A 24,011-nucleotide genomic window follows, 5' to 3' on the forward strand; every position below is an offset into this window, starting at 1 on the left:
GGTACGAATGGATGTCCTAGGTTTGTAACTTAATTTCATGTGTCAAGTGGAGACATGTCCTACATTTAACCAGAGCTCTCCTGACATGGACTAGCAGATATTCTGGAGGATCACAAATACCCTTTTTGTGATTGTTGAAAATATTCTGAGAGGAAATGATTTGGGACTATAATATCATTTGTTTTTTGTTGACTAATGCCTTGAAATGTATTTGTTCTGTCCACAATGTGTTTGCTCATACAGTATCAGGTTTCTCTAAAAACTCATTTTTAAGTATGTATGATGACCTAATTTGTTCAAGTGTTACAATATTTATAATTGCCCCACAAAGCTTCCTGATAAAAACACTGTGTGACAGATAGGAAGCACACTAAACTGTGATACGGATTCTTGTCCGCAAGTAATTCTGTCACTAACTAGTTGCTGACCTTAGCCAGGCTACTTAAACTTCCTGAGTTGAGTTTGCCTGCCCTGTAAAATGAAAAGGTGGCAGCAGGATGGCTGCTACTGATCCTTTGTCAGCTGTAAGTGAAGAATGAGTGGCTGCTGATGACTCTGTGGCCTGGAGTCCCGTGACAGAGTTGCACGAGGTAGATTAGGGCAAGGACTGTGGAGGAGAGAAGTCTGGTTGGGCTCTGCCACTTACAGTAAGTGGCATACGGCAAGTACTAAGGGCTCAGAAACTCAGTTTCTCTATCTATCAAATGAGAATAACACGGGCACTAAAGAGCTTTTGTATTAAATGAGACAGTATAAATCCAGCCCTAATTTGCTATCTGCCACAAAGCAAGTACTCAACTAACAGCATCCATTTTTAACATTATTATTTTCTTGGCTTCATTGAGATTAACTGCTTGTAGCAGCAGTTCTCCCAGCTGATTATCAGCATTACTGTAATTAAAGTATTGAAAATATGTAAGGTGCCAACTTTGGCTTATTTTTTTTAAAATGGAAATTATCCACACAGGGGATCTTTTAAGCTCAAGGAAAAACAATCTGCATGTTAACCTTTACTCTGTGGTTCTCTCTCTCTCTCTTTTTTTTTTTTTTAAAGAAATAACAATCTATTAATAAAAACAGCTTTAAATTGTTTGATCAGAACTAATCTAACAGGCTAACTGTGCTACCTAATAGCTATAATAAATGTTCCTGCCCCAAAGATATTAATGGAAATTTTCTTCACATTTCAGTTTGATTTGACACAAGATTACGGGGAAGGTTTTGCTTTTGTTCTTAGTTCTTAATATTAAAGCTACTAAGTCTCTTAATTATTATCATATGTAAATTGCATTTAAATTACAAATCAATGAACAAAAATCATTCCTAGGTAGGAGAAATACGTTTTGAAGGATGTAAAAATTCTTGTAACTTAAAAATTATTACTTAGCCATAAAAGTAAAGGGGAAAAAAATCCCAAAATGTGGGAAAGAGTATTTTGCTTGGTTTTAGCTACAGCAGGAAATATCTGTTTGTTTATTTTGACCCCAGTACTTCCATAGCCAGATTAAATTTCATAGAAGTTTCATTCCCTTTACCAACAATTGTCCCTCTGCCTTGTGGAAACTGATAATTTGCAGGAGTTTAGAGAACACTTGCTTAATTAAATCAGTGTTCCTTGGCTTGTTCCCACATCTTGCCTGTGGATCTTCTGTGAATAGGCAACATTTTGAACCTTAGGACCCCCCCATAGTGTATGTACAATAATATATGGGGCAGACCTGTGTTAAAGATGATTTTCAGGGGTATCAAATTTTATAGCAGGAGCTCTGAGTCAGCACGATGTGCTTAAGAATGTCTCCTTGTTGATTCCAGGTTTCTTCTCCTTCATGAGGTGTGACCATCAACTCATCTGCAGCAGCTTGTAGAAAAGTAACTACTTGCACTTCTGTTAAAAAGTTTTCTGCATAATTCAGGGTAAGTAATATGCTCCATAGCTAGAAAAATAAGAACATACACTGATTTATAAATTGTGAATTTCTGCATGTTAAATATCCAGACTTCATCAAGGCAGTAGCTTTCTTTTATTATAGTTATTCCTCTTAAAAAGTTCCTTAGGAAATAGCTTATGGTTTTTTGTTTTGTTTTTTTTTTTGTCTGTCTAGATCTATTCCCTTCAATATTTTTTTTGTTTAACTCTCACAGGACTTCCCATTTTAAATGTTACTTTATTTTATTTAATTAATTTACTTATTTTCTGGTGCTGGGGATTGAACCTAGGGCCTTGTACATGGTCAGCAACTGCTCTACCACTGAGCTATATCCTCAGCCCCAGAAGAGGAACTGGAAAGGGTAGCATATTGAACTTACATACAACTTTCTAATAATTGCCTATACTGTAATTACTTGTTGTCAAAAATTAATCAGAAAAAGTAATTATTTACATATATATACTTTATGTATTTTTTTTTAAGTTAAAGAAAGATGAAACAAAGGTGGGACTTCAAAAGTGTGGCTGAGCTATTGTTGGATCTACTTGGTGTGTTCACTGTCAAGGAACTAGCTGAAATAGTGTCCTTATCTCGACGTCCTACATGTTCAATCTGGCACTTTTTAGTTGGTGAGAGCAAAGGGAATTGGTGGAGTTGAAAGTCAAGAAATAGCCAAAAATAGTGTAACAGGATCCCATCGGAGGTTGGCAGAAGCTCCGCTCTCTTCTAACTTTGTCCACCCCCAAACTTCCCAGGCCTTGTTCGCTTTGGCTTTATTTTAAAAAACGCATTTCTGGTGAGTGAGAAAAGGTTTTGTACTGTATTTTCAATGACTCATCCAAAATAACGCCATTCAACTTGTAAACTGTTCTGAATGCAGATTGTGTTTGTTCTGAAATGGGCTTGAAGGAGCTGCAGGAGGGAGATTAGAGAAGGGAAATGTGGTGGGAGAGGCCATTGCAGTTTGTATTTATTCAGGTTCAGGCACAAAGCAGGAGAAATAATTTTGTTTTAAAAAAGACTCTGTGTGTGTGTGTGTGTGTGTGTGTGTGTGTGTGTGTGTGTGTGTGTGTTTTAGAGGAATGCTCCATTTAAATTTCTTCAAAATCCATCAGTATTAAATACAAGGTTCATGTGGTCATCAGCTTTCCTTTTCTGGTCTTCATAAAATATTGAAAGGGAGATTAACCTACAAATACATAATTCCAAATATATGCACAGTGAACATATAAATTAAAAAGCTCTGAATGGCTTGTAAAAAGTATATGTGTAATCCAGAAGCCAGAAATAATCCTAAAATAAGAAGAAAACAGTAAAGAACTACAAGAAGTAAACTGATCACATTATAGGTCAGTGCTAACTACCCTGGGAAATTCAATAATGATGTCTTCCCTGTTCTGCTGCATATTACAGAAAAATCCTTAGGATTTATTGGCATTAGATATGGACACATACACCTCTTTACAAGCTCTTATGACTCAAAATGTCAAGGCAACTTTTCAGCAGGACTGATAAGAAAAAGAAAAGAAACCGATCCAAACTTGACCATCTAGCTTCACAAATGAATAACAAATATTTTGGCTTTCTCATTAACTATGTCCAGTAAAGCGAATTCCAAGACCTCCTTTGAGTTGTCTCATGAATTCATGAGACAGACCAAATAAAGCTCATTCTGTTACATAATCAGCTTCACTCCATTGATGATGAAGAATAGATGAGCCATTCTTACCTGTTGCTCAGAAACAAGAGTGAACTGAGCTACTATAAAAAAAACAAAACCAAGCTACAAAGTTTCACTGCAGAGAAGCTAAATTTAGCATTATCTGGCAAACTAAAGAAATTATGATATGAGAATAAGTGATAAAACTCTTAGGTCTTCAATGTGCACAAAATCAGAAAGTATAAAAACTGGTAACTTGTCCAAATTGTGTAAATAATTCTCAAGGCAAAGTTCTAGTGGTATTACCACTTCCTCCCTCTTGTGTATGGCTGAAAAAATGTGGAAAATGAAAATAGCAAATTTTTATATTATATTATTGCTTCCCTATGAGGAAAAGTAATCCAGTAATTACTGAATTCTTGCTAATATGGGAAAATCCTAGCAATAATCAATAGGTTTGAATTATAAATCTTAACTATACAATTTTATTACCTTAAAATATCTAAAATAACCAGAAATATTAAAATCACAAATAGTTTAATGGTAATAACGGCTCCCAGGAAGATATCAAAAACCAATCAAAATCAGACTAACTACTTTTTCTGATAATACAGTTCCAATGATTTATCAGTAAATTTTTGAAAGCTTATTCTCAATATTTTCCACTAATATTCTTGAAAATTATCTTCTCCTACTGCAATATAAAATACAGCTGTTTGCTTAACCTGCAATTTAAACATTAATCTGATCTGAAAGAGCCTAGTTGTGCCATTATATCCTGTTAGATGGAATTATCCACCTGTAATATAAATTTGTTTCTCCTTCCACTTTGTGAGCCTTGCTGACTTAAACTATTCTTTATGTGGAGTATTTACAATGTACATTTGTAGCTAGTCTACAATATGATACTTGTTTGGAAAATAATCCTTGAAGAAACAAACATCTATAGTCTGTTCATGTTTAGCATTGAATAGATGACACACTGTGGGCATTTAAAAAATCTCAGAGTTGATAATGCAATTCAAATCCTTACTTTTCGAGGAAATAGCATGCTGTCTTATGATTTCCTTCTTGATCTGTCCCTCAGCATTTTACATTAATGTTGCCCTGTAGAAGGAAACATACATTGGTGCTACTGCATATTCATGCGATTGCTGTGTTCTATTCTAATGTTACCTACTGGTTTCTTTTTCTTTTTTTAACTCTGGTGTCTGCTTTTTTAAATGTAGCCTATCATTCATTGTTGTCTTTCTTAAGAATTCTCTTTTGTTATCTAAAAATATATTTACATAACAAAAAAACTAATTAAAAAATAACAAGCCCTGGAGAAATAACTTAAGCAAACATTTTATCAATTTAAATGTCCATTCTGAAGAACATAAAAACTAGAAAACTAAGTTCAAAGGACTCAGTATTCCTTTTGAAATCACTACTGTAATGAAAAATATAAGGGGTACAAGTAGATTAACAAATCTTCTTTAAATTCATTTACAATTGTACTGATAAGTCAAACATCTTGTTCAGTGCTAGTTGTATTATTTATGGTATAATTCAACCCTAAAATAAATGATATGGACATTCTGTTGGGTATCAGGGAACTGTGGGAGGGGCATTATCAGGAACCATGGAGTCAGGAAGTTTTGGATCAGATGAGTTTTGAAAATCATGAAGATACTGGGCAGAAAGAACAAGAATAAAGAGTCAAGGACAAAGAATCAGCAACCAACAATAGCACTTGGAAGTCAGAAGTTAAACCAGAAGTAGCCGCTGGACAGGGTAGGAAAGGCCCTGCATAAAATTATGAAGGCAACAGATTTTGTAGCTTTTGACCAGCCCTGTATCATTCCTCCTGCCAATGCATCTCCCTTCTTTCTCACTTTCCCCCCAGGTAGCCATTAAATGGTTCATGGCATGTAGACTCTTGAAGTCTGAGAAGACTTTAAAACTCCAGTAGCGACATTTCAAACCGCTGAGATGCGAGTATCACTTTGCAAGCACCCTTTACATTTTGTAGTAAATATATGAGGCCCAGGATAATGCTATGATGGTTCTGGAAGGCTAGCCTGGATTTTATCTTTGGGGTTTTAGGAGACCAGTAGAAGTTGCTGATTTTAGTAAGAGTGTTCTGGGTATAGTAAGGATGTTCTAGGAATAATAAATTGGGAGCAATGTGCTAGAAAGAAGATAAGAAACAAAGAAGGCAAGCAAACCAATGTGCTATCTTAGTAGTCTACGCCTCATCTGTAAGTGGATGGACAAAAACTTAGCACTATTTCACCTCAAAAGGACTCTACATTATAATTCTCCCAAAATGGTTTGCTTTAGCTACCAGTGACACTACGTTCAATTACATTGTAATCAATGTTTCCAGTAGTATTTTACAATGCACTTGACTTCAATTTTAAATGAAAAAAAAAATGTTCCTTAAAAGGTTAGGTGTCTTTTCAATCAAGTTAAAGTGAAAATGTGTTCTAACTTGTTCTTTAGAACATAGTCAAGTACATAAGATACTCGAAGGCTTACACAGTCTGCCTAGGTTATTTACACGTAATGTTTAGGGGAACACTGCTGCTTGGTTTGTCATACTGTGTCTGATTTTGGATAGAATTTGAGTCTTCATGCTCACCACATTTAAAAAACTACAAAGGGGAGTGCAGAAACTCATTTTAAAAATAGTTTGTCACTTCCACATCATTTGTTTCCCGCAGTATCTTGTAGTACTAAAATCTAAGCAATCACTTTACATTTCTCCAAACATTCCTCGCTCTGTTCTTGCACCTCTCCATGTGCAACCTCAATGTGACATTGCCAGGTTAAATATGCTTCCTCAAATCGTTTTTCATACCTCACCTAACCACTATAAGTGACTTTCCTTAAGTATGAAAGCTAGCGCTCCAGGAGGCTTGGTCTTTCCCAGTTTTGACATCTGACAAATACCAAACCTGCGCTCCTCTTTCGCCCTTACTCCAGTTCCCAGTACATTCAATATCCGACCACTGGGCAACTCTTCACAGAATAGGTCTCGGGAGCACAGGCACACACTTGTTGTCTCGCGGGGGCGTTTTGTGAGACGTGGTTTTCCCACTTGCTCGCTACTTTTGGACAAGGGAGGTGGAGCTGGTAGAAGAAAACAACAAATCTCGTCCCTTCCTCGGGCAGCAGCGGGGGCGGGCGGCTCCGCCGCGCCCCGCGCCCCGCGCCCCGCGCCCCGCGCCCCGCGCCCCGCGCCCCGCGCCCCGCGCCCCGCGCCCCGCGCCCCGCGCCCCGCGCCCCGCGCCCCGCGTCCCGCGCCCCGCGCCACGCGCCCGGCCCTCGGCTGCTAGCTCCGCCCCCCCGCACCGCCCCCGCCCCAGGCCGGAAGGGGGCGTGGCCGCCGCCGAGGGCGGGGCGCACAGGCGAGCCGAGGCGTGGGGCGGGGGCGGGGCCGGCTGGGCGGGCGGGCGCTCGCTGGGCTCCCCGCGCCGCCTTGGCCACTTGCGCTCGCGCCGCGCCCGGCCGGCTTCATGTGAGGCGCCGGCCCTCCGCCCCCTCCCTCCCCTTCCTCCCTCCCTCCCTCCCTGCCCCCTTCTCCTCCTCCTCCTCCTCCTCCTCGGCGCCTGCTCCCGCGCCCGGGGCCCCCAGCCGGCCGCGCTGACCGAGGCGGGGGTCGCGCCGCTGCGGCCGCCGTGTCCCGCGCAGGCTCGGCCCGGGCGGCGGAGCCCCGGCGCGGCCATGAACCGGCCCCTGACGGCGTCGGCGGAGGCGGAGGAGGAACTGGAGTGGCAAGTGGCGATTCGCCGGAGGAAGGCCTGGGCCAAGTGCCGAAGCTCCTGGCAGGCGTCGGAGACGGAGGACCTGTCCACCGAGGCGACGACGCAGGACGAGGACGACGACGACGAGGACCTGTCGGGCGCCAAGCTGCCGGCGGCCTCGGGGCGAGGTGGGTGTGGCCGGGCGCGGGGCCGTCCCGGGTCTCCGGGTACCGCGGTGAGGCCCGCAACTGGTGCCGCCCGAGGCCCGCACCTGGGCGCCGGGACGCGCGAGTCTCTGCTGTCTGCCGCCCTGCCGGGGACCCGCCGTGGGCGTCCCTCTTCCAGGGTCCCTCACCGCTGCCCCTGCTCTGCCCGCAGGAAACGTGCCCAACGAGAAGATCGCGATATGGCTCAAGGACTGCCGGTGAGTCCCAGAAGAGGCGCCCGGGCCCCCCTGTCCCGGACTCCGTCCCCGTCGCGCTGGTCCCGTCGCGCTGGTCCCGTCGCGGCTGTGAGCTCTGAACCGGAAAGTGAGCTGGCAGATAGCTTCCTCCTTGTAGCGATTAAAAATGCAAGCACTGGGGCCGCTGATTATTTGGTGGTCCCGTTGACTTTACAGTTGTTGGGACTTGAGCTGTCCGAGCCTGGTGTTAGCATTAGATACTAGGTTGGCCTTGTCTGTTTTTGAAAGAACTCTCACATTTTACAGGTTGTCCTGTTTTGCTTTTGTTCTGGCATCTGTACATCTGGCATTGAATCATTTTCCTTTCAGATGTGTTTCAGACGAGTTTAACTTACACTCACCGGGCTTTAATTTTATTTGTGTGCATTCATTCTCTTTGGGGAGCTATTGAAACTAGTTAACTTTGTACGTGTAGTTTACTTCTTGGGCATGGATTTGTCAAATGGCACTGGAATTCACAGAAGGAAATAGAGCTGTGAAGGCAGTCATACTGCCTAAATGTTTAATTGCGTGCTTTGGCAACTGTTACAGAAGTGTTTGATAAAGTACAGAGGCGATGAATCATAATGCAAGCAAATCTGACCATAGTAAAATGTGCTTGTTTCAGTTTTGTTTGCAATTTAATTGCTAGTTATAAAACCTCATGAAGAATGTAGTTTTTAAGCTTTGGTTGGTTCTTCTGAGACTATTTTGCTTTCTCAGTTTAGGTTTAACTTAACGTGTTGCTCAAGTACTAGAATTAGGGAAGACTTGTGTTTTTACAAAGTGATTCTTAGATATGCCAGCTTATTTTTCTCCCATAAAGACACACATACAATACAGTATGGGTCATTACTATACTAATGTCCCATTTGATTAATTGAAACATCTTCTTACAGAGCTGGATAATTTTTATTGGAGGAGTTAGAGAACCTCTCGAGATATTATGAAATATGTGGCCCTTCTCTGTAAAGACCACAGAGGCAGGTACATAGCTTGAGGTGCCCCCACCCTAGCTTCACAAGCGCTTGATTTCCAGTTTAGTAGACTGTGGCCTAGGTGTTCAGTGGCTCCACTCAGAACGGATTAAGAAATAATAGTGTGCCACTGGTTCATGTAATTGTTCAGTACCCGGATAGTGTAAAATTTGCAAGGTTCAGATCCTAAATAAGCACTCTCAGGATGTTTTAGGAGAGACATTGTGAAACCAGTATATGGTAGGTTTCCTTTTCTAAAAGTATCTGAAGAGGATATTTTGCTTACTTTTACTCAGAACTTTTAAAACCTTCAATCTCAGTCTTGATTTAAATATATACAGTCCTAAACACAGTGTTGTCTTCCTTTTGGTATCTTAAAATAGTTTTAGCATTTAAAATAAGCTTGTAGCATTTTATTGTTTAAATCCAAGCATCTATTCAAAATAGTTTTTTTAAATAATAGAGAAAAGTCACATTTTATGGTATACAGGAGTTGAGACTGTGAAAGAGGTCCTATCAAGTGGAGAGTAAGTGCATCTTTTCAGAAGTGCAATAGGAAATGCTGGCATTCAGCAGGACACAATAGTTCCTGAAAGTTCCAGAAGCTGTGTTGCTAAACTTGATTTATGTGGGCAGATTCTGTAAGCCATTGCTCTGTTTCTCATAGGCTTCTTACTTATTCCGGTAGTTGGAGTTACTCTATACAAAAGTGGTTTTCATTCTTGCTGGACACATTAGACCAGTGGTGTTTTAATGTTGGCTATATTATTGTAGATTTGACTGCTAGGCTATGTGTCACTCTTTTTTTTTTTTAAACAATATATGATCCTTCCTAGAGTGGGACATCCATGTATTTTGTATGCTATGTGCAAATGACCTGAAGCCAGCTTTTTCACCTTTGATAAATTCTTAAATATTCTTTGTTTGCTCATTGCTCTCTATATCCTGAATAGAGATACTGTGTTTCTTCTCTTAAAGGAAATCTTTTTTTTTTTGGCTAAGTGGAAATAAATTGCATGAATTAGTATGGGGGAGGATATTTGGGTAGAATTTAGACGAGAGTAACTATAAAAGTGAAGACTTGTTTCTGAGGGAGAAATCCAGTTATGTTTTGCTTATGTGCCATTTTCTGATAGTGCACAGACCAGTAGAGACATCTGTGGACAGAGCAGTGCAGTGTTTTGGCCTAAGAAAGGAACCATTAGGGAAAAAAAAAGGCTTTTAAAGGTATAGAGTTTTATTAAAATATATGCAAAAACTTAGCTTAAAGGTTTATTAATATCTGTATAGTAATTGCTTGTGATTTTTGTACATTTCAAAAACTAATTTTCAGAAAACTGCTTGAAAAAAATTTTAACTTTTAATTGCCATTTCAGTTAGCATTTCTTTGGTATTTTCATGATTGAACCCATGTCTGAAAAGAATTTGTGACAGGTATAAATTGTTACTGGAAAAAGCTTTGTATTACGAAACAATTTTCAAAATAGAACTATTTCGTACTCTTAGTTTGGAGAAAAGTAGAAATATTTGATAAATATAAAAGTATGTTATATTTGATAAAGGAAATTTCTAAGTCATTTGTGTTTGAGTGACAAAAATGTGAAAAAATTTTAACAAAGGCTTGTTCTTAATGTTGATTCTCAAGCCAACTTTTTAGTAATGTTCAGAGTTAAGTGAAGAAAGTATGTGTTTTCTACTTTGAAAGCAGAAAGTGAATTTCAAGCTTCAGAGCAAATAGTCCTTGGGGCACAGGAGGCCCTAGGGTAGTGCTCAGAAGTGGAGTGATGGGGATTGAGAAAACCGAGCCTCCTTTCTAGTTAGACTCTAAGTTACTCTAAGGTTTATTTTCTTCTCTTTCTGTTTTCTGTTAGTATGGAGAAGACTGTGAGGAACAGATATTTCCTACTGCCTATTATCATTCCCTTGTTCTTTTTTTGTTTTTGCAAAGAAAATACCAATTCAATATCACTTGTGAGTGTCATTTTTGCTCCTGATCACTGGTAGGTGAGCTGTAATTAAGTCATTCCCGGGGAAGTGACCTAAGAATAGGTGTTTGTTTAGTTAGTGGGATATTACTTATGTAATCCATTCACACTGCTTGTGTGTTTTGAGGGAGAGAGTTAAATTGATTAGATGTTTGCTTAGCTGTAAGTCTGAGGCTGTTGGTGACAGTTCTCCAGATAGCTTTCTTGAGACTGAGGCTTCTGTGTTCTGTGGTTTCAGTACACCTCTGGGAGCCTCGCTGGATGAGCAAAGCAGCAGTACACCGAAGGGTAAGAGAGACTTGCATTTCCAGATCTTTTCTTTTTTTTTTCTGTTTTCAGTACCAGGAATCGAACTCGGGACCTTGCGCTTGTGAGGCAGGCACCAGGACCACTTCGCTAAATCCCCAGGCCTCCAGATCTTTTTTAACAAGGGTCCTCTTTCCTTTTTCCTCTGGGTGAAAGTGTATATATGAATTATAAAAGTGATGTTCATGTTTATTAAATACACTCTTCTGAGATAGATGCCCAAAGGGAGAGAAACTTTGTCATAAACCATAAAACAGTGATGAATTTACAAAAATTACCAAACCTTGGCATACTGTAAATCTTCCATTTTTATTTCCTAGTTAGATAATATAAAGGCTAATTAAATATAGATATATGATAGGTTTAAGGAAAATATGCATTGTATTGCATGAACTAGGTCAACTTTAGTGCAGCATTTCTTTGCTTACATTAACTGAAAATGCCACACCTGAAATTTTATCACTTCTGTAAGATAGAACTCACAAGTTCAAAGTACAACAAGAATGTGCAGATAGTGGCAAGGCATATAAAAAGCATTTACAGCATTAGGAAAATCCAGCTGGAGCACCTCGTTTAATGGGGGTGGGGGATGCTTGCTCCAGGTTCTGGTTTTCTATGAAACTCTTGGGTAAGATGTGTTAGCTAATGAAACATCTTCAGAGGCATATAAGTATAAAATAGGCTGTAGACCTGGCTTCTGAGTACTTTATACCTGGCTTCTGAGTACTTTATACCTGGCCATAAACATGATTTTTTCATGATAAAGTGAAAGCTTATGCTTGCTTCTTGAAATATAATCATAATAATTTCTGAGTATATTTAGGACCAAAATATTTTCCTATATCTTATAAAATATTTTGCTTGCTCACATTTTTGGCACTAAAACAATAATTTCATATGGAGGAAGAGCATAACAGCAGGGTGAATTTTCTGAATTTTTGTATTTCTTTCAGGTGTGCTTGTGAGAAATGGAGGAAGTTTTGAAGATGATTTGTCATTGGGAGCTGAAGGTATGTTTGTTTGGAAGAGCTGTGTTTTCATGTAGTTTTAAACTTTTTATTTTATAGGGTAAAAATTGAGGCTTTTAGATTTATGATCCTAAAAGCTAAATTTAAAGATTTTGAAAATGGCTCCATTTCACGTACTTGCCTTTTTTACATTTTATCGTACATGTTAATAATGTCATCCTAGCCAGGAGGGTGCTGGAGGGGTGGCTCTGAAACCCCACTGTGACATGTCTTGGTCTGTGACCTTCCCGGACGTGAATGGTTGAAGGAACACCCGGTTTGTGGCAGGCTGTGGTGATCTGACAGGGAGGAAAGCTCTCTGAAGAAGGAAGGAAGCTTAAATATTTATATATAAGAAAACTAATGTGAAGTTTATTTTCAGTGTGGACTTATGTTGTATCTGCAGCTGTAGCTTGTCTTTCTCTTTACATTTAAGTGTCTCCTTTTTCTTGGTTTTCAGAAGGTTAAAGGACAAAGGCAAAATAACACTAGAGTTTAGAAATTATAATGCTGGTGTCTATTCCATACTACATTCGCTTTTTAAAAGTGTATACTGTTTTTAAATTATTTTCCTGTGGGTTCATAATAAAACTTCCCACTATGTAAAATTAAGAATTTTTAAAAATTATTTTACTGATATTTTCAAAGGTATTTTGTAGCTCATTTGTGTTTTCTTTCAAATTGGATAGGTTATTGGTGGCTCTTTGGCTTGGTTATTAATATGTGCTTTCTCTCAAAAATGAAGAATTTGTTAAATGTTTGAAAATTATAAATAGTGAATTTATACACTTAATTTAGTATCCTTGATGTTTTTCTGTTTTCAATCCATCTGCAAGATAAATTAGTTATTTAGTACCTTCTAACACTGAACAGTCTAGAATATGTGAATTCCTGTCTGTGTGTTTTCAAAGAATACGCTGCATTCAGAGCATCAGGAGCACAGCTTCCGCTTCCCAGTCAGTACCTGGAAACCACTGCCAACCCCGGACTGACATGCATGTTAGCATGATTTTAGACAGCACTTTTGATATCCGCCTTGGTAGTTTCCTAATATTGAATGATTTTATTGAAAACCAGAAACAAATAAGGAGTCCCATAAGAGACTGAAGCAGTTATATTGTTTTACTGAAAATTATTTCAAGGCTTTTTTCATTACTTGAGTAAATATTTACTAAATGCTGTGTGTTAGGCACCATAGATGGATGTGCAAAGAAACAAAAAGATGTCATGATCTTGCAGGTCAGAAATGAAAAAAATAAGTGTGCTAAAATGGATATGTTTGTAATTAATCTTATTCTTTATATTTGCCTGTAAAGCTTAAAAGTAGTAAATTTAACTCAACATTAACACTTACTTGCTTTGACCTTGTTAATCTAGGATAAAGTTGAAAGACAATTTTTAAAGGAAAATGTATGTTGAGATGAGTAGAAGTTTTCAAGTTATATGCATGAAAAAATGGTTGTAATCATAAATAAAAACACATCAGAAGTAGATGGATACTGTTGCTACATTAATGCTTTTTTGCTCTTATGATAGTCCTCATAAATAGATTTTAAATTTAGTAACACTATATATACCATAATGTGCTGCCTGTTTTTCTTGATACTTCTAACCTGCTAAATTTAATTAGTTAACCATAGTTCTTTTTAAGTACTCAAGTGGAAGTAGTAGTTTTTTGTTGCCAGAAAATGAAAATAGCCTCTAAAAGCTGTTGGTACTGTTCTTATTGATCTATATTAATGATGCAGATTTAATGAGCCAAGACAAGACTTTGACATACTAGGCATTTAGCTGTACTATAATGAGTAACTTGTTTTCTTGATAATTGTGTCATTGTAGTTACAGTCCTCCTAATAACTGTGCTCTACATTTATTTTACCTGTAGCTAACCACCTCCATGGAAGTAGTGCTCAAATTGAAAACTGGTATGTAAGTGTTTTGTTCTCTTCCTTTTTTAAAATTAAGAGCACCAAGTGGAAATAAAGCTTTATATTATTGTTTTTATAGCAGTAATATCTTGGCCAAAGAGAGAAGACTCCAGTTTCATCAGAAAGGGAGAAGTATGAATTCTACTGGTTCTGGGAAAAGTAGTGGGACAGTCTCAAGGTAACTTTGTCTGAAGTTATGGTGGGATGACATGTGTCTTAGATTTGACTTTGTTAGTACGCAGTCAAAGGGAATCTAAAGTGTTTTCTGGGCAGACATAACTGACAGGAGCCTCTTTAAAAAAATAGATTGACTAAAAAGTAAAATCATTAATGAACATGTGGAGTCCTATCAACAACCAGAGAGAAAATTAGTAATACAGTAACTTGTGCTTGAAGAGAACTAAAATCCCCATTTTATTAGGGATTCAAGTTAACTCTGACATAAAAATTAGAATAAACTTTCTGATTTAAAGCTTGATATTTTAGAATAATTTTTAGTATATTAAACAAAAGACCTTTAAAATATACATTAAGATAAGCACACACATGGGCCTGTGTGACTAATTTAAACTATTATCCAATTATAAGTATTGCAATTTGACCTTTACCTGAAATAGACTGAAGTGTCCTGTACAGATTCCATCTCTAACTTTCCTACTCATTGAGCTTTAGAAAGCCTGCATTATTGTTGGTAGGGAAGGGATAAGACATGTTCAATTCCTAAAAGAATCCTGGCAAGAAGTTTCCTGTACCTTTCCTCACCACTCCTCCTCCTCCCTGAATGGGAGTGGTGAGACAGGATTTGAAAGCAGGCTCCTCCCTCCCTTTCTAAGATCAGGTTGTTAACCTTATTGTTCTCCTAAGACAAAAATAGCAAAGCTCAAGTTTTGCAGTATGTTCTTCAGTACCAAAGTTTGCAAACTTAGTGTATTTTTCCTTTTCATTTCTTCTGTAATCTGCTTTTCCCTTATTCTGCCTCATCTGTCCTTCAATTATTTTAATTGCTTTACCGGAAAACTCATAAAATGAGAAAAAAAATAAGGTGAGGAACTCCTTAGAGTGTATTCTTATGGGTCAGCCCTTTTTTTCCAATACTAGCAGCCTCAAAAGTGGACTCCTTCTAATGGCTATATATTCCATTAGTGCAAAAGATGTTGAAATTAATAATTTAAAGAACAAAAGCTGAGAAGATTTTAGCATAGGAAAGCAAGAATATGTTTATAATGTGGTATCGACTGTAAATTTGCTTTATATCTTACTGTATCTTTTGTTTTCTTTTTATAGTGTTTCAGAATTGTTGGAACTTTATGAGGAAGATCCTGAAGAAATTCTTTATAATCTTGGATTTGGACGAGATGAACCCGATATTGCTTCTAAAATTCCTTCCAGATTTTTTAATTCATCATCATTTGCCAGAGGAATAGATATTAAAGTATTTTTGAGTGCTCAGATGCAACGGATGGAAGTAGAGAACCCAAATTATGCTTTAACAAGTAAGGTTTTTAATTGTGAGCATATTATTTTTAAAATGATAGTATCTACAGTAGGATGGTCTCATTTTTAAAGCCTTATTGATTTCAGGAATAGCACTGGAACATTAATTAGTGATGTCAATACAATAGCTATGTTTAACACAACAGCTATTCTGAATTTTTATTCTATTTAAAGAGGCTAATATCTGTTCTTCTTATCCCCAATTACTGGCTTTTTTAAGTTATCATAACTTACTTGTGAAGCCTTATACTTATCTCCACATTGCATTTATTCAGTAAGGAGTGGAGCCTTAATAATATTACATGAAGTCGGTTCATTTTAGGTGTTTTACTTTAAATCCAAAATAGCATGGCCAATTTTTTACATTTTTATTGATATTGTATCTTTGCTTATTTTTTCTCTGTTGACTAATGGTTCAAAAAATGGAAAATTTTTGGCTTTTCATGGATCCTTAAGAACTCTGTAAATCCCTTCAGCATATAAAGTACTTATGTACTTTTTTCAGTGAAGCACTTAGAAGAGTCTTAGTCAGGTTCAAGACCTCAGTACAAATCACAGCTGTCCTTCAATAACTAGTTTTGTTTAATTCAGTATTGCCATCATGCTTTGTGCTTTTGGATTTTTTTTTTTTTTGGTGAAATCTAAGATTTAGGGTAAAAGTCTTCCTCTTCCCTACCTAGTGAATGTACACAGGATATAAGTGTTAGGTTGGTAGGAAATACGTGATTTTAGTAGAATTCTAAACAGTATAGGCTTAATGTATGTGTATTTATAAACATAAGTATATATACATATAAAATTAATACTTCTTTTATTTTCCTTATGTAGGCCGTTTTCGTCAAATCGAAGTGCTTACTACTGTGGCCAATGCATTTTCTTCTTTGTACTCTCAAGTCTCTGGGACTCCCCTGCAGAGAATTGGAAGTATTTCCTCAGTGGCCTCTACCAAGGAGACAGATGCGCCTCCACCTTTAACCCGAAGTAACACTGCAAATCGTTTAATGAAAACACTATCAAAACTAAACTTATGTGTTGATAAAGCAGAGAAAGGAGAAGGTAGTAGTTCTTCCCCTGCAACTGAAAAAGGAAAGATTCTCAGTGTTTCACTAATGGAAGAAAGTGGCAATAAAAATGATCAAAAGTCTCAAAAAGTTTTAAAGAAGAAGGACTCATCTTCTGTGTTGGCTACAGTTAAAGAAGAAGTCTCAGGTAGTTCAGCACCTGCTACAGAGAGTGCTGACCCTGGCAAGCTTTTGGATGAAGCAAACTGTAATTTTAACCAAGAAAGTGACAGTGGGCAAAGTAAAGAAACTCAAAATCATGAGAGTAAACTGTACAAGGAATCTGGCATTATAGAATCTGACTTAGGTAGTGATTTCAATGTGTCCAGCCAAGGTGAGCTGGAAAACAGTGATCTGAAACACATCCCTGTGTCCACACCTGAAAAAGAACCTTGTGCACCGTTGGCCATCCCCTCCATAAGGAATATAATGACCCAACAGAAGGACTCCTTCGAAATGGAAGAGGTAGGCAAAAATTTACTGAGACCAGGTTTAAATAGAGAGGGAAAACAGTCCCCAAAATGTTTATGAAATGAGAGGTAGCTAATAGGTTTGTACTAGAAAAGTGCATCTTAATGTTGACCTCCTAGGTTTATGTTTCATAAAGAGTTCTCCCGAAGTTGTATGCTCTTTTGAGGCAGTGGGACAGCTCCTCGGCCCCTCCAGCTCCTCTGCCACTCACCACCTGATACCTGACCTATAACCCCTTTTCTCTCTCACGTGTTAGGTTGATGCCAAGAAAACCCTGAGAGAGCACATTCAAATTCAAATCAGTATTGCATAATAGTTAAAAACATAGGCTTTGCAATCAAAGGGGTTTGTGTTCAGTCTCTGCCACTGAAGTGCTGTGTCTCCAGGGAGCTTTTCTTAAGACATCTCAGTGGTAAGAAAAAGGATAAAGAAGGCTTGGGGATGGATGTTGGTGAAGATGCTGTGTACCTGGAAGTGGGTAGGGAGCCCAAGAAGGGGCTTTGAGAGGCCACTAACTAGGATTTTTGTAAGTATAGAGACCAACATTTGATGACTTTATTTTTACTCACTGATATTTCTACTAGTTAACATAAATTTCAAATGTATAAGATACTTATCTTGCTGAGGTTTAGATGAAACTCTTTTTCTGGTTGTGGTTGTTTTTTTTTGTTTGTTTTTCCTCTGCTAGGGATTGAATCCAGGGCCTTGCACGTGCTAAGCAGGCACTCTAGTGCTACACCAGCCTTTTTTTTTTATTATTGAGACAGGGCCTCACTGAGTTCCCCACGCTGCCCTTAAACTGGCAGTCTTGCTCTTGCCTCAGCCTCCCGAGTAGCAAGTAGCAGCAGTTACAGGTGTGCATCAGCCCACCTGTTTTAAAACTTCCTTTTGAACTGTAGGAACTGGCTCTTGTTTGGAGCCATGTAGCCCAGGGCAGGATGCTAAAGCTGATCAGGCAGGCCTTGTGGAGGGCGGTGCGTAATGCACTTAGCCCTCGAAGTGCCGCCTCTCTCAGGCTGGGGGCAGGCAGTGGTGGTCTCATGAGGAAACTGAGGCATATGTGTGGTAGTGAAAATTTTCGGCTGTAAACTATATAGCCATGTGCAGTTTTCCTTTTTGAAAATGTTTGAAAGATTACCTGCAATAATCATTAACAGTAGTTTTAGAGTCATATGTGCCTATTATTTTAGAAAAGTAGAAAGTGGGATAATCGATTATGCCCATAAATACCCTCTTGTTGATTGTGTCTCATGTTAGTGAAGCAGTTTCACTTATCATACAAATTCAGTTGCTGATACAGCTGGTTACTTTTTTGGGGGTCTTTGAATATATTTATTTTTAGTACTTTACAGGAAAAGCTCAAAGAGTTTACGTTTTTGCAAGCTTTTTCATTCATTTCCTCAGATATTTTATATTTCTATTTCTTTAATCTCTAGCATAATTTCTTATTACAGTAAGTGACTAAAATGACCAATGATTGCATTAAAACTTCTATTTTGTTTCACTGATTCCTATCTGACTTTGTAGTTTAGATTCGTAACTAAACTTCCTACCACTTATAATTAAAGTATGAGCTCTTGCCTTATATTAGGGCCCCCCTTCTATGATAATTCAGTATGAAATTAGTTTCCTCACTGTAAAAGAAGAATATAAGAATCTATACATACTATGTTTATCAGAAACCTGGTGTTAGTAACAGATTGGACAATATTCTTATGTGTATATTTTCAAATAAGTCAAAGCAGTTCTTTTTATTTCTAGAATTTTGGCCTTTAAGCTACAGTGTGTGTTTATTCTTTTAAATTTTTAAGATGGCATACATAAAAGACTAAACATTTATAGTGTGCAAGATGCACTTTGGTGGAAAATTAATTTTTATTGCTGATTGAATATTTTTACTCCCTCTACTGGCAAAAACAGTTCATGATAAATTGATGTGGGCAGTATTTGAAATACATGCATTGGTGAGTGAAGAATAAGGGAAGCTTTTTGTTTAAAAAAATAAAAAATATTTGATCATCCATAGCTACATTTTAAATAGGAAGGATTTTAAGGATAATGAATCTTTGTTTTTCAGATATATTTAAAATGCAGATTTAAAAAATCCTACAATTGTGTTTTTATCCCTTTGGGAAGTTTAAAGAAAGCTTGTAGAACAATGGATAAAGAGGGGAAATGATGTGTTATTTTAATTTCCTTTTAAGCATGATTTGAATCATATTGACAGATGAGAACAATCTCATTGAAGCAGACTTTTAGATCCTATTCAAAGTAGCTTGTTACAGTTTTTCTTTTGGATCCCTTTTGGTTGAGGTTTGATTCCTGTTGTGAATTTTCTTCCTGCACAAACAAGGAGTAAATATAAGTTAGAGCCTTCTCTCTCCCAGCCAGTTTTCAAACCAATTATCTGAACACTGGCTGCCCTGGGATGTCAGGAGAGAGCAAGTGGTGCCGGCCTAGCTCTGCCCAGGCAGCTGCCTGCTGTGCCCCAGATCTGCGGTTAGACTTGACAGTCTTCAGGACCAGAGAGAGGAAGCACTTGAAGGTGAGAGGCCTGAACAGATGACAAGACTGACCGAGGCCTAGGAGAATTGAAATGGCTATTTCTTTTGTTAAAAAACGAAAAGCAAGAAGGCAAGACTACTGTATTTTCAATTAAAAGTCAACATGCCTTATAAAAAGATTTTTAGAATGTTTTCAGTGTATTTAAAAGTTTCAAAATCTTACTCTGGAGTATTCTTTTTGGTTTTGTTTTTTAGAGAGTTTTCTGATTCTTAGTGACTTGAATGTATAATTCTTCTATTTTCACTGATTAATTATTTTAACTACATCATGGTAATTCTACAAAGCCATAGAGTAGTAGTAATATGAATGATTGCTGTTAACCAAAGTGGTCCTACCTAATAAGCAATTGTTTATCTCTTAGATGCAAAAGAAAATCTTTTTATGCTTGCTTGTTGGAGGAAGGAGAACTCTCATCTGTATTTCTGAAACACTGTTGTGTGGTCTTTTTACTCTGCAAATGAACTTGTATTTAAATATCATTATTGGATATATACACAAGCTAAAAAAAATACTGAAGTTTTAATAACTTTTTAATCTTGTCTTCATACTGATTGTTAGTCTTACTGGTATACCTTACTACTAACTGCTAAATCTTTGGATTTTTTTTTTCCATTATATCTGTTGTTCTGAGTTAAGATAATCCAAAATCAATCAGATACTTTACACATAGTTGTTATTCCTTTGGTCTTCCAAATTTAACTATGTGTTTTTGAAGCCAAGAATGTAAAGTCTAACATGTGATATCTGTATAGATCTCTGATGCTTCAAAGCCTGTAATCACTGAATTTTGGTATTTGTTATTTATCTAAAATACATTAACTTTTTTTTTTTTAAAGTATTTACCTGGTAGTAAAAATAAACTGTATGTGTATAAAACTTGGGAGCTTTCATTGGAATGAAACTTTATAAGTAATCATGGAATTACAGACTAGCACAGAAAGGAATCTTTGAATTAATTTTCCAGTTTTTTCCTCTTCACAAGTGAGAAATCACCCCTCTACTTAGCATTTAATATTACTTTACAGCAGTGACTCCCCTAAGGTCCGTGAGGTAGTTTTCATCTTTATTTTACGGTAGGGAAAACTGAGGTGTTTATCACAAATAATTATCATGAGCCATTTACCAGTTAATGCTGTGAATAAGCTTTGAATTAATTCCAGTCTTTCTATAGACACCTACATTTAAGTACAGCATAGAGCTGACTTGCTATAGGTTGATTGGTTGGTAGGTCAGACATAGGGCTCAAGTTACCAGGTTATGCAGCTCCATACAACTTCTCTTGAAAATAATGCTTTCTTTTGAAGTCTTTTGAAATTAAAAATTTAACAGAATTATAATATTTAAAACTTTAATTTTGAATTTTTTCAAAAAGAGCTACATATATATCTCTCAACTATAGTGGAAGGTTTAAGTTAGAACACCCATTCACTGCTGGACTGTGGACACAGTGCAGTAATATTGTGCCTAGGAAATGCACCTAAGTCAAAATAAACTTGACAGCTGTTTAATGACCAAAGTAAATGCCTGTCGTGTTAGCAAGGCATTGATTCAGAAAGCTGTGGTTTTTGCAGTAACCCAAATGTGTGGGTTTTATTTAAGCTGTTTTTCTACTTCTTTAAATCCCAAATATGGAGAACAAGGATTTTATCATTTGGTTCAGTTGGGTTTTTTCTTGTTTAGTTTTGCTTTGTTTCAAGCTTAGATGAAGATTAAACAGTGTGATGAGCGCCTATTGATTATCACTTGGGTCAGTTACATTTGGTCCTCAGGAATTTCACGAAAAGCCTCTGGTAGCAAATGACCAGAGTCCCACTGGGCATTTGAACCACTGAACAGGGAAAGTCCCGTCTGAACTAGTGTGAGTGCGTCGTCATTCTCTGAGGTGTGCACATCTTGAATTGGACTGCTTGTTTTTGCACATTGTGACCAATAATAAAATTATAATAAGCTAAGAAATTTGCCCCGTCACTAGCTTGTCTGTTTCTGTCTTCAACAATTGCATACTATGATTTTGCTAAGTGAGAATAATAATCAGCCATTAGTAGCTCTATCAGTAAAATTAGACTGTCAGATTTTTTAAAAGTGGTCCTTTCTTGCACTTGATGAGGGACTTTGTAATTAAAGATGAAAGAACAGAATTTTTTTTGCCTAGAGTAACATTTTTATTGTTTATCTCTTTTCAGTAATGGAGATTGAGTCAAAGTCTCATACTGAGCTACATCCCCAGCCCTTCTTAATTTTTTGTGGTGAGACAGGGTCTTGCTAAGTTAACCAGGCTGGCCTTGAACTTTTTGACTGTCCTGCTTCAGCCCCCTGGGACAACAGGCTTGAACCACCTTGCCAAGCAGGAGTAACATCTTGGAGAGTAATACACTGAGAAAACTTGTTCTTTAAAGTCATGTTATTTTGTGATTAATTTTATAAGTCCAAAGAAATAGAATTATGTGATAATTCTCCATTTAAAATAAGAGGTTATAATTTGATTGGTGTTAAGGTGGTATCCAAGCAGAGATTCCATAGAACTAAATAAAAAAGTCATTTGGTTTCTCTGGTATTGATGTACTTGATACTTATTTTATAGAAAACTCTTTGAAGTAGGCTGAGCTTCAACAGTAGCTAATAATAGGCCTTTTGTTGAATATAAAAAGAAATGCATTTTTGTTCCCTCACACACAAAACAATGGTTTTCCTGTTGAACTTGTTTCTACTGCTTTGAGTGCTATATTATTATTTTTAAATAATAACAAAGAATAGTAGGACTTACACATCTATTATACAGGTGATGGCCTTAAATGACCACTAGGTTTTCAGTCTTTAAAAGATTTTTAATCAGAAGAGTTTTTAGGTTAGGTAATAATGCCTTACTTTGGGCTTTTTTCATGCTAGGTTTTCTCTTACTCCTGTGGAATGTTTCTTCTTGAGTACACTTACAGCTCTAAACTTACCAGAATTCTACTTCAAATCTTGCTCATCTTACTAGCATATTATTTACTATTCTAGTACTAATCATTACAGAGTGAAGTGATGGAAATTAGTATACTTCCTCCTCCCCCATATTTTTAATCTTTATTCAGAATTAGTTATGTTAGAATAGATAGAATATTTGCAGAGTGAGGGTAGCAATTAGGAATTTGAAAACTCCTAAGTGATGTTGTGCAGGTAGAAAAAGATGCACAAAAAGACAACTTTTGTGGGTTTTTAATACCTTCTCTAGTAGAATTTTTAGGAAGGATTTGTAGTTCAGCCCATTCAGCATTATAGTTCCCTAATAAAACCTGCCTTTGTACTTAAAACTCCCAAAATATGTCTTAACAGAATATGTATGCCAGCAGTCTTACATATGATTGACATTTGATACCTGAAAATTTGTGTGATTTTAGAAGATGTTGCAGTGGGAGCTTGATGTTTCTTTTTCAAATATGCAAGACTTGTAAATTGCGTCTTCTGAGTGTCAGGTCATAGCCTGCTGCATAGAGCATTCACATTCCTTCAGGGTTAGAGAACTGACTTTTTTTTAATCTGAAAGCAACTTTTTAGAAAGAGTTCATGCATGCAGTGTTTTTTCTTTGCTATCTACTAAATTGAGTGTTACTGTTAACCAGAAACTAGGTCAGAAAATTAAGTGGTGGGATATTCTAATTATTTTGAGATAAAATGTCTCTAAATTTTATACAGTGCTTTGGTACATTTCAGTCAGGCTGATTTGTTTAATACAAGGTTATAGAGTATTCTTTGCCATTGACTGTTTAGGGTTTTGTTGTTGTTGTTGTTAATGTTTTAGTTCTAACTACTTAAAATTCTTCTTTAGGTTCAGAGTACAGAGGGAGAAGCCCCTCATGTCCCAGCCTCTTACCAGCTGGGTCTCACCAGATCCAAAAGAGGTAAGGCAGCTGATGCCCCCTGCTCCTGAAGCACACTTATCCAGTGAGGTCAGTGTGTGTAGCGGCTGTAATTGTAGAAAGTGTAGGGACACAGAGGCAAGCTTTTTCATCATTTGCTTATCTGATTCCTTAAATTTTCTTGAAGACTTTCATGCTCATACACTAATACTGGTTTGCCTATCCTGTAATGACCTCTTTATACAATTTTATGTGCTCTGTATTTTTCAGTTCTGAGGGCTGAATGGGACGTGATCCAAAGAGTAACAGAGTAGGCCTACTTTTCACATTGTTAATGATTGAAAAATATATTGTGTTACCCATCAGTGTGTTTCCATTATTCAAATATAACTTGTAAATATAATACATGGAATAGACCTCTGACAAAAAAGCACCAGTTTCTCAGCAGTAGTTAAACCTAGTTAAATTCAGTGAGTCAAAGGTGAGTGGCTATAGATAGTGTGCTTTTCTTGAATTATTAATTATTGACCAAAAAACCTTTGAATCCATTCCTTTCACTTTCAACTTGGCAACTAGAAGAAGATATCTGGTTTAACATTTATGAGGCTTTCGAGATT

The 24,011-nt window shown here is 37.4% G+C and overlaps 1 protein-coding gene across 4 annotated transcripts in view; it reads left to right on the forward strand.

Moving 5' to 3' along the window:
• Positions 1-24,011, forward strand: part of Itprid2 (ITPR interacting domain containing 2) — an 86,097-nt gene that overhangs the window by 41,809 nt on the left and 20,277 nt on the right. For 2 of the 4 annotated variants that reach the window (XM_021247114.2, XM_087201160.1), the window contains exons 2-11: positions 1,813-1,914; positions 7,267-7,507; positions 7,698-7,743; positions 10,962-11,011; positions 11,983-12,039; positions 13,922-13,961; positions 14,044-14,142; positions 15,249-15,457; positions 16,287-16,984; positions 23,364-23,436. In XM_021247114.2, the coding sequence (XP_021102773.2) occupies positions 7,300-7,507; positions 7,698-7,743; positions 10,962-11,011; positions 11,983-12,039; positions 13,922-13,961; positions 14,044-14,142; positions 15,249-15,457; positions 16,287-16,984; positions 23,364-23,436 (1,480 nt within the window). In that variant the 5' untranslated portion in view covers positions 1,813-1,914; positions 7,267-7,299. Of the gene's footprint in view, positions 1-1,812; positions 1,915-7,166; positions 7,508-7,697; positions 7,744-10,961; positions 11,012-11,982; positions 12,040-13,921; positions 13,962-14,043; positions 14,143-15,248; positions 15,458-16,286; positions 16,985-23,363; positions 23,437-24,011 lie in introns of those variants that run through there. The other 2 variants (XM_021247113.2, XM_004868165.4) reach the window with 2 other exon arrangements.

This window comes from Heterocephalus glaber, unplaced genomic scaffold, assembly GCF_053883595.1.
Source record: "Heterocephalus glaber isolate CG9 unplaced genomic scaffold, H.glaber_assembly_v1.0 deba00000347, whole genome shotgun sequence".
Classification (NCBI taxonomy): domain Eukaryota; kingdom Metazoa; phylum Chordata; class Mammalia; order Rodentia; family Bathyergidae; genus Heterocephalus; species Heterocephalus glaber.